This window comes from Pipistrellus hanaki, assembly GCF_964339955.1.
Source record: "Pipistrellus hanaki genome assembly, chromosome: 7".
NCBI lineage: Eukaryota > Metazoa > Chordata > Mammalia > Chiroptera > Vespertilionidae > Pipistrellus > Pipistrellus hanaki.
This window is the reverse complement of record NC_140509.1, coordinates 28,552,304-28,567,641: the sequence shown is the minus strand read 5'-3', so window position 1 is coordinate 28,567,641 and position 15,338 is coordinate 28,552,304. Positions and strand designations below refer to the sequence as shown.

At 31.2% G+C, this 15,338-nt stretch overlaps 1 protein-coding gene across 7 annotated transcripts in view; it reads right to left on the bottom strand.

The window, feature by feature from the left end:
- The window catches only part of ADGRB3 (adhesion G protein-coupled receptor B3), a 687,259-nt gene that overhangs the window by 424,020 nt on the left and 247,901 nt on the right, over positions 1-15,338 (bottom strand). For 5 of the 7 annotated variants that reach the window (XM_084890389.1, XM_084890391.1, XM_084890392.1 and 2 more), the window contains exon 3: positions 5,593-5,703. The exons of the other annotated variants lie outside the window; for them this stretch is intronic. In XM_084890389.1, the coding sequence (XP_084746515.1) occupies positions 5,593-5,703 (111 nt within the window). The remainder of the gene's footprint in view (positions 1-5,592; positions 5,704-15,338) is intronic. 7 annotated transcript variants of the gene reach the window in all.

Here is a 15,338-nt window from a genome sequence, read left to right as displayed (position 1 = left end):
GTCCAAGTTTGCTATACCCCTGTTAGCAAAACTACTCTTCACAAATTCCGCTGTGCCATGGACGCTGTGAAGGGGCCAGTCAGAACTTTACAACAAGAATTAATATGGAACTGATTTTCTTCAGGCTTTGTATTCTGATGGAAGAGGAAGGAAAAGGCACTGGTAATTTACTCTGGCTTTATGAACGGGGATATATTGATGCATTCTCCCCTAATTCTTTATTGCATTACTTACGGTACTTCCTAATACTGGATGAATTGGAGCTCTTGGATTTGGGCTTATCTAATTTTTATTGTGTTGATCACTGACACTTTATAATTTATTCCTAGTGCTATTCCTACTTTTTAATCCTATGCCAGCTATTTTTTTGTGTGTGTATGAGAATTTATTGAATACCTTCTGTCACAATTTCCCCCATGATCTAGAGTAGTGATTTTTATTTGAAATAAAAGAAAATGCTTCCATGACTTCTAGTCATTTAATATGGAACTAAATTTTATTCCAAAATAGGGCCCTAAAAAGCCAATTAATATCTGACTTCATTAATTTTTTTGGTGTAAGCATCACACTGAAACAATGTCTAAATTCTACTATTATCAAAAGTCATGTCCCCAAATGACTTAAAGTCAACAATTTCTAAGACCACAGCAATGTGCTTCTGTTCCTATTCTGGCATTATGTTCAGGATAGATGTTTACCTTATTTGAAAACTTGTAGTTCCTTTGCCCAAATTACAAAATCGGGTCATTTACTGGCAGGAACCATTTAAATTAACCATTTGTTGTTGAAAACATTTATAGAAGTGTTTCTGAAAACTTTATGGTACAGACTATATAAATCAAGATGCAATTTATATTTTATCCATTCTGTTTAGAATTTATCTTTGGGATATAATTCAAATAATAAATATGATATGATGATCCATTTGTCCGTGTGTTTCAAAAGGTTGGTAAATGACTTAGAAATTACTTGCAGTGCTACTCAAGGCAGCTGGTCCCCAGACAGGTAATCTGGGACAGAAAGGGCTTGAACTAGAATATAACTCAACTTGCTGATATCTTCACTAAGAATTTCTTTTTTTTAAATAAAACAAACAAGCAAACAAACAAATAAAGACCAGCTGAAATAAAACATGCACTTGCTAAAGTAGTTGAAGCTGCATTTTGCAATAAGTTTCTTTTTTCCCCCTGGAGGGCCCATTACAACTTGCTCACAAACAAGCATGGTCCGCGGACCACACTTTGGGTAACACCATTAAGAAGCATTTGCTTTTATATTGGTCTGCATTATTTACCCAGAGGCATAGATTACAATGCATTTAGTGCTGAAAATATACCATAAAGGGAGAGCGAGGGGTAACTGAGAAGACAAATTACATCAAATAGGGCTTCTTTTTAGTGTTGTGACCATGTTTGTCCTAGAAGTTCTATAAGCATCAGTCTTGATAATTTCAGTATTTTTGCCTTCACCAATTTATATATAATTAATTCATAGAATGTTATTGAATACCTGCCTCATAATTTGTTCTTTTATGTTAAAGAATACTCTATCAAGATTAAAAATCATCATTTTTTAAACCAAATATGCCACAATGGTTAAAAATTTCCACACATATATGTACATATGCACATATTTATCTAGCAATGACAATTTAAGGTTAAGGTTAGGAAAAATGTAATGCAATTTTTTCATTTGATATTTCAACCTGTATTTGTAATGAGATTAAATGAAGTGGAAACATTATGGTTGTTAGTTATTTAAAGGCCAGAAAATCTTGAAAAATGTGAATTCTATAGTAAGTAAATAATCAAGATTATAAATAAAATTGGTTATATTTTTTCCATAAAAGCAGTTCTCTTCCCCTTGCATTGTTTTGATGGCAGGAAAAAATGATTAATTAAACTGAGCAATGAATCAGGATCAAGATCTACTTTTAAATGTATTTCTGTACAAACATGTATGAGTTTGGGTTGCTTCCTCATCTATGGTACCATAATGATGTTGAACAGGCTAAGCAGTGATGCCTGGATCATGAGAGATTGATCATTAGTGCTCAGAATCAGCCTTCTTCACTCTCTCCAAACTAATGTTTATTTTGTTGACCAAAAACAAAATAAATAAGTACAATATATATTAGCTTTCAAATTATGAATCAAATTTTGTCACTCAAGCACTGGCTTACCTACCCAAAGGATGGCCATCCCTCAAATGCTCTAGTTTCAAATGACCTTTCCACTGCATAGTTATAATTTTCATGCTGCCTCTTCTTCATTCCAAAAGGTGTGAAGGTTATTCTAGTCAAACACTTGGTCATTGTGAGGAATAGCTAATATGTTTTATAAAAAAGATGTTTGTATTTTTATTAAGCTCATGATATTAAGAAAGTGTAATATAAAGCATTCAATTTTTAATATATGTGTCTTTGGAGATAGCACAAACTATTGTATTTACTGAATTTGAACTGAGCAGGAACATTAAATATCATGAAGAAGGCTTCTGTATCCAAGGCACTGTTGAAGCTCTTTATCCTGGCACCAAACATAAAGGGAAACTGGAAAACACTACAATTAAAGTCAAAAGACCCATGTTAGATGGGAAGCTATTGAATTATTAGCTCTGTGCCTAAAAAAGTCATTCTATTCCTTAGAATCTTTCAATAAAATAAGTAATACATCTACCTCAAAACGTATTTGGGAGGATTTGGTAAGATTATATATGACAGGGCATTTTAAACTATCAACAAAATATTAATATAAAGTTGTGCTAGTATGTTAAAATCATGAAATTAGAAGCATACTTTTATTTTTCTGTTTTATATAACATGCTATGTATTACTAATATAGTCTAAAAGACTATTTTTCTAAAGAAGTTCTCCTAAGCCATCTTATTGATATTTAATTTATATTGTCATTATATGTGTATATCTGATCACTGTCATTTAATTTTCCTTGATAATAAATACAAATTGTATACTAGGTTATTGGAACACTGTCCATTTTCATTCAAGCTAGCTATAACAATTACTGGAGTTATTTTGATAAAATAATCCTACTTATCAAAAGTTACTCTTTAAAAAAATTCCACTCATTTGATTACTGTATGGAAAGTTTGTTTTTTTAAATATAGGTTACTGATCATACTGATTGAAGAGGACAGGTTACTAATTTTGAGAAGTAATTCTTAAGTTATAAAGCTTGACAGCATTTGTTTTGTTTGTTTTTTTCATAACTAATATAACAATTAGATTTATTAGATTTTACCTGTATTGCATCATTCTTTCTTCTCAAATTAATGTTAGAAATTAACATTTCTTGCTTTGAAAGAAACAGTAGAGTTTTATAAGTAAAACAATTTTCATGGACACGTAGCTGTATTTATTCAGACTAACTCCCTTAGCACCTAAATAAAGTATAATGTCAGAAAGCATTTAAGGAAAATCTATTATTTTTTTTTAAATTTTCTAGTGTCAGATTATTTTTAAAAACACTATTTATATAATACAGTTTTCCAGTCTATTACTAATATCAGAGTACTTTATACTTTAAACAAGTAATATGCATTTATATTTGCCTATACTACCTTTGGATAAAAGTGAAATAATAAATATTTATTATTCACCAATTTGAACTCCCCCAAAATATTTTCAAACCATAATTTTGAAGTTCATTGCCTTTTCTGAATTATTGTTAACATTATGGGGATATGGTTTTAAAGCTCTTCATAGATCTAAATAATGAATGTGTCGACTATTTTACAAAGAGAATACCATACCATATATTAGATACAGAACAATTCCTGAAAAATGAATTAGTAATTTCTTAGTAAGGAAACATACTGTTCCATATGGTTCGCATTAGGAAATAAGGTTTTAGACAAAAACTGAATCTTGTGGGTATATATTGCAGGCAAATCTCAAAACTGAATTTAGGTAAAACTCCTGGCCAAATTACATAATGTTAATTTAAGCATAAACTAATTTTACCACATTACTGGAAATTTAAAGTTTGTCATTTCACTCCTAATTTTAAGTCTTTTCCAGTAAACCGGTGTCTGCCACCTCTTTTGTGAAAAGTTCGGACACCCTTACTATTGCCCCATAGACAGCACTGAAGGAGGCTGCTGACGAGTCAGCCCACACCCTCATGCCTCTACTTAAGAGTCAAAAGTCCCCTGATCTCTGTATAGTGGTTAAAAATTTTTGCTTTCTGTAAAGAAGAAAAACACATTTAGAAATTTAAAAATGTGCCTGAACCTAGTAATGTACATTTGTCTTGTTCAAGCAAATCATAAAAATACAAATCACCTTTATTTAAAAATAAGAAGGTACACCAAAAGCAATTCAGATTAAGTAAGTTTTCTTCATTTCTGGATTTGGCTGCAACATATATCTATATACATATAATACAATATGTACTTATTGTACACTTTATTCTAAACATCCTCCAGTTCTGAGAATTATTTGACCTAACTGCAACTAATGTATTAAAATCTGCCATTCACCCATTACCAAGAGCACAAGTAATTAAGAATTTACAGTTTTAAGTTGCAGATTCAAATCTATTGTACCAAACTACTGTTATTCTAAGAACATATGAACTAAAGAAAATATACATTCTTCAAGAGAATTCATAAAAAGTACTTCGGAATGTCATGTCAAAAGGCTGGTCATGTACTAGAAAATTCTATATTAATGGTATACAGCTTATTAGATCAAAATGCATAAAACTTCATAAAGAAATAGTTAAAACTGTTAGTTTGTAATTTCCCCAAATAAAATTTACATCTGAAAATGTTTGTAACATAACTTAAACATTGAATGTACACATGCAATGTATCCAGATAAAATTACAGCCCATTTATTATGATGAGCCAAAATATGAATGTATTTATTTGTTTATATATATATATATATATATATATATATATATATATGTATATATATTTAGAGGGGGGTATTTTAAATTAATCTAATTAAATTAGAATTAAAATTTTATAAGCTATAAAGTAATTTTTATATTTAATTATTTGTATTACAGCTTACAAATAATGTTAACTTTTTATTAATTAGCTTATATAAGGAAACATTTTTCAAATCAAAAGTATCAAATCATAAAAATAATTGTTTCTAACACTTCTATACATTTTAACAATCAGTTAATATTTATGTGATGTATGACATTTGAAAAATATTCAACATATTAAATATTGTTAATTTACATTTTATCATCTAAAGTCCTATTTATAATTTTGATCCTGAAGTCCTATTATTATCAATCATTGATAAAATAACTTTGTTGACTTCCTTTAAAAGTCTAATGATTAAAGTAGTTAATTCACATAGTAAATAATAATATGTAAATCCTAAATGTCCCATAATGAAAGCAAAATAAGCCTTAACACATTGTAGTTTTGCACTTTTCAATTCACAGCTACTTCATTTATGGACTTTAACTGGTGACAAAAAAAAAAAAAATGGGTCAAAAAAAATATCAGCTCCAAAAACTGACAAATGTGCAGCAAAAGATTATGAAAACATGCAGTGGTTCCATTAAATTAACAACAATAAATAGAAAAATGTAACTAACGTATTACCAGTTTGTGCCATAAATTTAGCAGCATCAGCTTGTTCCTGAGGGACCCTTTTCTCATGAACAGATCGAGGTCGCTGACTTTTAATTGTATGATCTCCCATCATTCCAAATTCTAAAGACAGAATAAAGGTATATGAAAGCTTGTGTGTAGACATTTCTCACAAATTACATTACTGTCTCATGCAATATGTTCCTGCATTTTACCTAGAAGTTACTTGATTAAATTAACAATATTAAATTTGCTAGACTGAACTGCTTGGAATATTTCTAAACTCAAGTAAAAAAAAAAATCTATAAACAAGAACAAGGTTTCAAAAAACGGTAACAGTCAATAAAATGACACCCCAGGTTTTAACTCAGCTTCATTAACACGAATAGTGTACTCTTTTCTGATAACGTTGTGAACAATACATCAGAAAAACACCACCAGTGTGAGCTGCTGTTTTCCACAGGTAGAAGCCTGGCTGACAGCTGCTGCATGGCTGTTTAGCAAGGCCCCCCCTGCCCCCCCAAGTTTTTCAGCACTTTTTACTGAGGAATGAGTAAGCCTGTACCCTAGCTTTCCTGAGATAAACATTCATTTGATCGATTATTTTTCCAAAGATGAGGTTGCCCTTGGTCCTCAAAAGTTCATAGAAAATGGTGGCTGAAGGAATTTTCATTCTCTCCTCCCCAGCCTCCAAAGAAGTCCTCGTGTCTTTTCTAACCACATGTAGAGTTAGTTATGTGACTCCGGGTGTCTACTATTTAATCCTTTAGTGGGATAGCCTCCTCGGAAAGGAGAAAGTCTGGATCTGACTCAGAAAAATGGGGGAGAGAAAAAAATCATAGATCCAATGTAATATATTTTTTTAAAATCCATAGGCTTTCAAATATGCAAGAGTTCCATGCTTATTGCATTTATTAAATAATTTTAATAAAATCAAAGCATCACTTATGGAACTGTTATCTGTTTGGGCTCAGAGGAGTGTAGGTAGGGGAAGGGAATTTCTGAGGAGGTGGAAATCATGGTGATTTCTGTTACACCAAGAACATTCTTAAGCCCATAAGACCAGGTATTTTATAGATGCCAAAAATTATTAATGATTGAGTAGCCTGGCCAAATGGCACAAGTTGGATTCTGGTCAGGGCATGTACATAGGTTGTGGGATTGATACCCAGTCAGTCAGGGCATGGATGGTAGGAGATCTCTCTCGCTCTTGCGCTCGCGCTCGTTCTCTCTCTCTCTCTCTCTTCTCTCTCTCTCTCTCTCTCTCTCTCTCTCTCTCTCTCTCTCTCTCTCTCTCAAAATCAATAACCATTTCCTTGGGTGAGGATTAAAAAACGATTGAGTAAAACAGATTTTAATGATAGTGCAGTTATATTGCCAGAACTAATAGTGTCAAAATTTGTGAATGGATAATTTCACCAGCTCACTATTTTGCCTTTCATCATCGATCCTTAAATAATCTTCTGCTAAAATGTTACACAAAACGTACTTGTGTAAATAAGCAGTGTATTTTGTAAGCGCTGTTCTACCAACTCTTGTCTTTTATGTAAGGAAAAAGATTAGCACACATTTTGTCCATCCTGGAAAATCCCCACATAAATATAATATTAAAGTATGGCACCTGACAAGTTGATTTGCAAGATATCCTTTCCAGATATTCCATCACATGAGAAATTTGAGAAATCTAAATGTGTATTTGTTGTGTTTTCTTTTTTCCCCCCCTTTGGTTTAGATAAAATTCAAAGCAGAAAATGGAATTTTTCCTAAAATGTCATTTGGTTTAATCTTCTAAAATCCATCACTATTTTCTATTACTGCCAACATCCTTTCATTCCATTCTTTTATTTGTATAGTTTGTGCTACTTAAACCATTATGCTAATAGGTATCTAATCACATATCATTCAGTTCTTTTGAAAACTGACTACTTAAAATGTTTATATCTAGGCTCTTATGCACTATCCTATATTTTAAAATTGTATAGATAATTAAATTTTTCTGGATCTTCAATAGCAAAAGAAGTGTAAGTATGTTTGCCCTCTGTCCTCTAGAATTCGTCATTTAAATTGTGTGTATGTAATGTGTGTGTGTGTGTGTGTGTGTGTGTGTGTGTGCACGCGGGGGGGGGGCATTTTAGGTCAGAGTGCATGTTTACATAAATACATTGGGGTCTCTGATGCTCACACTAAGATAGCTATGGTACTGGGAAGGCAAAGGATATAAAGAGAAATTATTCCATGCCCACAACTTCTTAACTAAATGACTTTATTACTGTTCTAATAGAAAATTCTTCAAATTAGTGGAAACATGATAATAGCTCACAATCTGTTTCCTAAGGAAAAATAGTTTATTTGTACCGGGACTATGATCCTAACATTTAGTGATTTGAGTATGTTGGTGGACACTGCTGAGATGATTTTAAAAGCATCATGTTCAATTTTTAATTATTTCTAAAGTTTAAACACAAATAAAGTACTTATTTTTTCTAAAACAGTTATTAGTAGTTAAGTGAACTATTTCATATTATTAGCTGGTATGTGATTTATATCTCTTAAACATATGTATAATACAATTTAATTTCAATACTATTCTTCACTGTAGTCATTTTTACTAATCATCAATAATATTATGAACATTAGTGCTGATAGCTTATAAGGAGGTCACAGTTCTTAAGAAATTCTTCAATCACCTGTGAACTCAATTACATATTATTTACATAACCAAAAGTTGAAATGATATATTTGATTAGTGCTCTCAATATAATTTATCTGAAAAATTACTTTTAAAAATTGAGAACTGCCCTGACTCGGTGGCTCAATTAGTTGACGTATAATCTCATACACCAGAAGGTTGCAGATTAGATCCCTGATTGGGTGTAAGGCAATCTATCCATGTTTCGTTCTCCTCTGCCTCCCTCTCTCTCTCTCTCTCTCTCTCTCTCTCGCTCTCTCTCCATCTCTCTCTAAAATCAGTAAATCCATATCCTTAGGTGAGGATAAAAAAAGTGAGAACTAATAAGAGGTCTTGATAAAACTGAAGAACTGAAATCCCCATAAGATGCAAAATATACTAAACAATTTATTCCTTTTATCAGAGAGAAAAACAACTCTATGGCAGTATTTTCCGAATGTCCCAACCTATAGTTTCAGATCCAAAACAATCTGAATTTGTAAGTAAAACATGTAAGCTATTATCTAATCAAGTGAGTTTCTTTTGTCAATGTTTATGTGACAAGTGTTTGAAAAAAATAACTTCTTTGTCTTAGGGTTGTTATCAAAGGTAAGACTTAAGAACAACTGTTATAGTTCCATCCATATCTCTCTATGAGATATTTTCAAAACATATGCGTTCTCTTTCAAATGATATCTTCTTCATTTCTAATAAAAAGAAAGGCTATTTGTATCATCCAAACTTAGAAAACAACACAGTATTGTTTTTGCTATTCTCTTTGGTAGAGAATATGGTTGAGGTTAATTTATAGCATAAGTTCTTAATGGTTTGTTGATTCATATTCAAATGATTCTGAGTTGGCAAAGATAATATACTACATTAGTTACATAAGAAAAATAGCATAGCCAAATAAAAACATGATTTGCTTTGGTGAAAGCAAAGAAAAAACAGTTATGAAATCAGATGAAGTAATGTACAGCGTAATATTGTGTATGTATAATACATATGATACATGGCTTATGAAAGTACAGGGTTATTTTCTATGTCTTGATGTTGATGGTATCAATTAAGTGGTGGGTAAAAACTGTATTTAAGTGTAAACTCAAATGATTGGAGATGAAATCCATATTTAGGTTCATAGACTATGTTTTTTGATAAAAAGCACTAGTCTCTAGAAATAGGATTCAAATAAAGTTATGTGAAAGATAGGTTTTGAAAATCTATTAAGTATATTTTTATGTCTTTTCTCTCCCCATCCAAGAATATATAAGTACACCATTAAGAAACTAATAGACTTGAAAACTGACACTTGCTGGTCAATTACCAGTTATGAAGTTTTTGTCTGGAAATTAAAGGTTATTAAAATGTGAAACTGAAGTAATCAAAAAGTTAAAACACGTATCCACTTGTTATTTAACCATGTGTGAATTTTTAATGTATAGATAAGCAGAACATTAGATTAGTTGATAATGGCTATGGTTGCAATCTTTCTTGCAATGTAAACACTAACTTTCCTTTGCATTTCCGCAGAAATCTTCCTAGCCTGGGCTATTATTGCTTCTCAACAAACCTTCAAAGTTATGTCCTGGCCAAATGGCACTACATTTTGTCATGGAAATAGCCAAGCCACTGCATCCTTTCTCTCAATTTTCTTTACTTGAAAAGCTCTTCTACACAGGCCTGCGACAAAGATCCTTTCCAAGTCCAACTCAGAAGGCATCACTTCCATGAACTATTTCCCTATTAACCAATCATAATCAGCCTCTGTCTTCCTTATGTTTTGCTTTATGTCAATAATGGGCTTTCATTTTAATTATTAGATTGTCTTATACTTCCCAGTATATTATACATTTCTATGGTAACGAAACATGGTTGATGGATTTTGAAATCATGTCCTGCTTTGCACATAACTGAGGTTCAACATTTATTATATAAATAAATTTCATATTAACAATTGTTTTTCCAAAATGTAAGTTTCTGGATATCTAGAACGATTTATTTAACTTTCTTGGAGAATAGTTCAGTGGGTAAAAAATTAAATTCTTACCAAAGTATTTGGAAGTTAGTTATGTGTGATGATGATGGACAACATTTACTCTGTCAACAGGTTTATTATCCATAAATGTATTCTGGTTATTATAAAAATATTTTCAATATCACTTTACTTAGAACTTAAATCTCACTGCCCTTAAACAAAGATTAATATTCTAAAACAAAGCTTGATATTTGTCAGTAAACATTTATTAATTATTTAATGTGTGAGGTACTTAAGTTTTAAAGATAAATAAGAAAGAGTCTCTTATATTCTAAAGCTCATAGTTCAAGGAAATCCACTAATCATGGCCTGGTCCTCTGAAATATGTAAAATTATTTTTTAAATAAAAATATTAAGCTATACTTGAGAACCTTTTTATATTAATTTTCTAGATAACATATTATTCTTAACAATAATGACTAACTAATATGTTTCTAAAGAGAACATACATCTTTTAAGCATTTAAATAGACATTTGATTTGTCATATCATAGTGTGTAATAATATTAAAGGTGTAACTCATTGACAGAATAAATATTTTGTTACCTGGCTGGATTATAGTGGTGCAAACAAATTTTGTTAAGAAACAACTAGAAATTTTCTGAAATAAGATTATTATATTTAATGCATTCTAGATTCATAGTTAGTCAGGAGTATTAGTTATTAAATTTATTAATTTATTTTTACCCTTAATGGAAATACAGTTGGCTAATTGCATGCAAATAGCTGAGATTTAGACAGTGAAGAGCAGCCCAGATCACCAATCATTGACATCATTCTGGTATTTTTAGAAAATATTTTTTGAAATGTGCTAATACTTAAAAATTGTATTCTGTCACTCAACAACTATTTTTTGAGTGCCTATGATAGCTAGATACTTTATCAAAAGATAGAACTTATAGGGGATATGCCTGGAGTCTGTATTACCAAAGACGTGTCTAGAACCGGCATGAACTATTTGAAACATGGAATTTTAAAAGAGGAGTCATTAGTTGAAATTCTGAAGGATAGTAGTTAAAACATACTTTGTGCTGTTGATTATAAAAATATAAATTTTATTTTCCCAAAGAACCAAATAGAAGTAGAATAAGCAGATAGAAGACAACTTCCAAAAAAAAAATTCAAGAAAAAATTTTTATAAAAAATAATTATTAAATGCTTAAACAAAATTGAGTAAATTAATATTACGAAATATTTAAAAATAAAGGCATATTAAGACTTATTAAGAATCTGAGAAATCCATCACTGAAATTTAAGAAGTTAACTGATATTCTTTCCTCAAAATTATATTTTTTGGTACTGCCATAGTTAGATATCTGGTTATAGGGACCAAAATACTGCTATTTCTTACTATAACCCAACAGAATCTATGTTTTCAAAATACTTGCACAAAAATTCTTTTATTACATAGTTGGCCGTGATTCTGCTAAGTAAATGGGTTATTTTGTGCCACTTACAGAAATGGACAAAACATAGAACTGTCAAAGATATACTGCTGGTATGTTTACAGAACAATTAAAAATATTCAGGAATTTTCAATTGAGTTGTTAAACTATAAAACACAAAATATTTTATAGAAATTATTATCAAATATATTTAGTGTATATATTCTTAAACAAGTATTCTGTAATTTGCATGTCTTTATTCCAAATAGTAACTTTGAAATACTTACACATAATTTTTATTTAAAGATATCCCCACATGTGTTTGAAATATTACAAAACATTTTATGTAGAATGATCATAGGAAATTTGGGGTATAAACCCTTAAATAATTATGTTTATATTTATTTTCTGCCTTCCTTCTGGAAAATGTTAATAAATTGGGCACACTGCTCTATGTAAAATATCATTAATGCATGTAATAATGTAAGGATTCTTTGTTAATATTTCTTATATATTATCCTCTTTGTTATTCATCTTTTTTGAGATAATTATTGAATTTTTATAAGCTATTAGTAGCTTCAAAGTATTTTATTTGTTGGTTATGAAGAAAATAAATGTAGAAACACATAAGTGAAAAATATAATTACACTTCGAATATTAAACTAATAAATGAATGTCTTTTCTTATTGACTTGTATCAGAATTTAGCACATTAGCACATAAGTGGCAAAATAAGATGCTTTACTCTGAGCGCTAACAACTTATGCAGAAGGCTAAAACTCTTACACTATAAGATTTGGATAGTATTATTAAAGTGGCCAACAAAGATCTTAGGGAATCTTAAATATAAGAAAGTAAGCGGGTGAAGTATTTCTATATTTTCCTAACAAGAACAGAGTGTGGTTGCTTATAGTTTGAGGACATTTTTTGGAACCCTGGTTCCAAACTATTGGTAACTCAAATCATTTAGTCTCCCAAAAGTTTACATGAAAAGAGTTTTATAAGAAAGTCAATGCTTTTAAAAAAGTGACACTTTTTGGTTTGAAATTTTTTATATATATTACCTTTATATATTGTATTTACATATTGTATCTATTGTATTATATAATGTATTTATTTAGAATGTTTAAGAAAAATGATTCCTCTATGATTTTTAAATTAAGGCTCATATCCATATGGCACTTTTCAACTTGTCAAAGCTCATTTTCACTTATTATAACAGTAAAGAATAATTTAACATAAAGCAATATTACAGTATGCATACTTACTAAAAAGAATATAATAAATAATATATAAAATAATGAGTACATTCTACAACACAATTTAAGGTTTAAAATTAGATAAATGTTTTCTAGATCAAAATATTTCAATACTTAAGAAATGGGCTTTTTTTTTTTTTTTTCACAAGACACTGGTATCTGTATATTTCTGACACATCTTATTGCACCTAAATTATATTTGATTTAGTAGCATGTCCTTAAGGTTACTCTTTGTATCTGAAGGTAAGAGAGGATTTATTCTGTCTTTAAACATTTTAACTTATATATTATGTTCATTCAGATAAGTTTTAGTGAATCTAGTAATATCAAAGTAAATAGTTCTAGTCATGTTTTACATTTGTCTACTGCTATATTTCTATAGTTAATTATAGAAATTTTAGCTTAAGGTAATATCGTTGTATATATATTTACTGAGGGAAATAGCAAACTGACTTCCTTAATGAAAACGATTTTACTAAGACGTACATATAGCATTTATAATAGTTTGTAAAGATAAACAGAATACCATCTTAACCATTCCCTTACAATTTTAGCTTATATTTTAGGAACAAATGACTATACATGGAAAACATTTTCATTTTTTCCCTATGATATGAATTATCTTTATAATGAAGTAGCATATATCAAAACTTGTTTTCTTAAGTTATCATTATTAGTATTAAAGCCAAGTGACATTCCACAGAGAGAACTAAAAATTATGAGCCTTTTCAAAGCAATGCTTCATGTACTTAGAGACACTTAAGAACACTTTAACAATGTAGGCTAAAGCCGAATGTGGAGGTGCCAAGTACATGGGCAGCCACAGATGCAGCTCATATTTCAGAGCATCACATCTTAAGATCTCTTGACATCTTTGTTCTCTTTGTAAAGGGGATTCTGGGAATATGCTATAAGGTCTTTTTTATGCACTCCTGCTGTTTTCTCGGGTCAGAAAATGGCCCATGAACATAGGGGTTATCTTTCAAGAGACCAAAAGGCCTCCTTGAGGACATACCAAGCTTGATTAGTGGGTCTGTACACAGACACATAAGCATTAGAGTCTAAGTAAGACAAAGAGTTGTATTGGCTGCTTCTAAACATTTTCTTAACTCAACCAATTTTGAACAGTTATCTTGATTCATATCTAGCACTAAATCATGGTTTACTTTGAATTTGAGGTCTCAGACTGCCTGATTCTTATTTAAATCTATGTAACTATGCTATAGCTAGCATTCGCATCGGAAAGTAATATTTTTAGAAAGCAATATGCTTTCAAAAGCATTTGGTAATGAATAAATTTTATTCATTCAACAAATATTAGATGAGCACTTTATTACATCTCTGACAAGGTTCTAGGCACTGGAGATAGAGCTTTGAACAAAGCAGACAAAAGTTCATTTTTGTAGGAGAAAATTTTACAGTTAGCCTTGATCTGATATACAAGGCTTTTATGATCTGATATGAATACTAGAGGCCTGATGCATGAAATTTGTGTGCAGGTGCGATCCCTAGGCCTGGCCTGTGATCAGGGCCATCTCTCCCAGCTGCCCACAGCTGGCCCCACCCCCTGCCACCACCCACCCTTGGTTCCCCATTCACGATCCCGTGATTGGTGCCTGGTGGCTGGGGCAAGAGACAGGAGGTTGCCTGTTCCTACGCACTCACTGGCCCCGCCCCCACTGCAGGTGGCCATCAGGGGTTCAGAGCTTGCTGGCGGGGGAGAAAGGGACCAAGAGGTGGTCAGTGCACCTCACTGTGACTGGTCCAGCAATCGTTCTGGTCATTCGACCATTAGGGTTAATTTGCCTATTACCCTTTTATTATATAGAACACATGTGTCAAACACAAGGCCCGCGGGCCAAATCCAGCCCGCCAGGCCTTGCAATGTGGCCCGCACCGCGCTGTCATCACTGCACTCCGCTGTCAGTTTATGACATTGTCAGTTTATGACTGTTCAGTAAACCATTCGGCCCGCGATTTAGGCTGGATTTTAGATTTTGGCCCCTTCTCTGATTGAGTTCGACACCCCTAATATAGAATTAAATTTACTCGCTAGCTCTTTATAAAAATTAAATATAAGCAGTTATATACACATTAGTCAGATTAATTACTTTTATTCATAGACTTGTTCATATATCTCATACTGATCATTCTATAGAATTAAGATAATTGTTTAAATAAAATCTGTTGACACAAAAGGCATATCAGTATGGCCCCCAAAGTATTGTGATCTCATTGGTTTTTCTTGTATTATCAATAATTTTTCCACCTCAAACTTTTGTTTTTGTTGTACACTGGTTCTATTCTCTATATAACTTAGAAGAGACTATTTTTTTCATTCTATTCTCTTATATCTTTTAAAATATTTTTTTTTATTTTTGAAAACTCAAGAAGTTGTCAAAAAAGTATACAT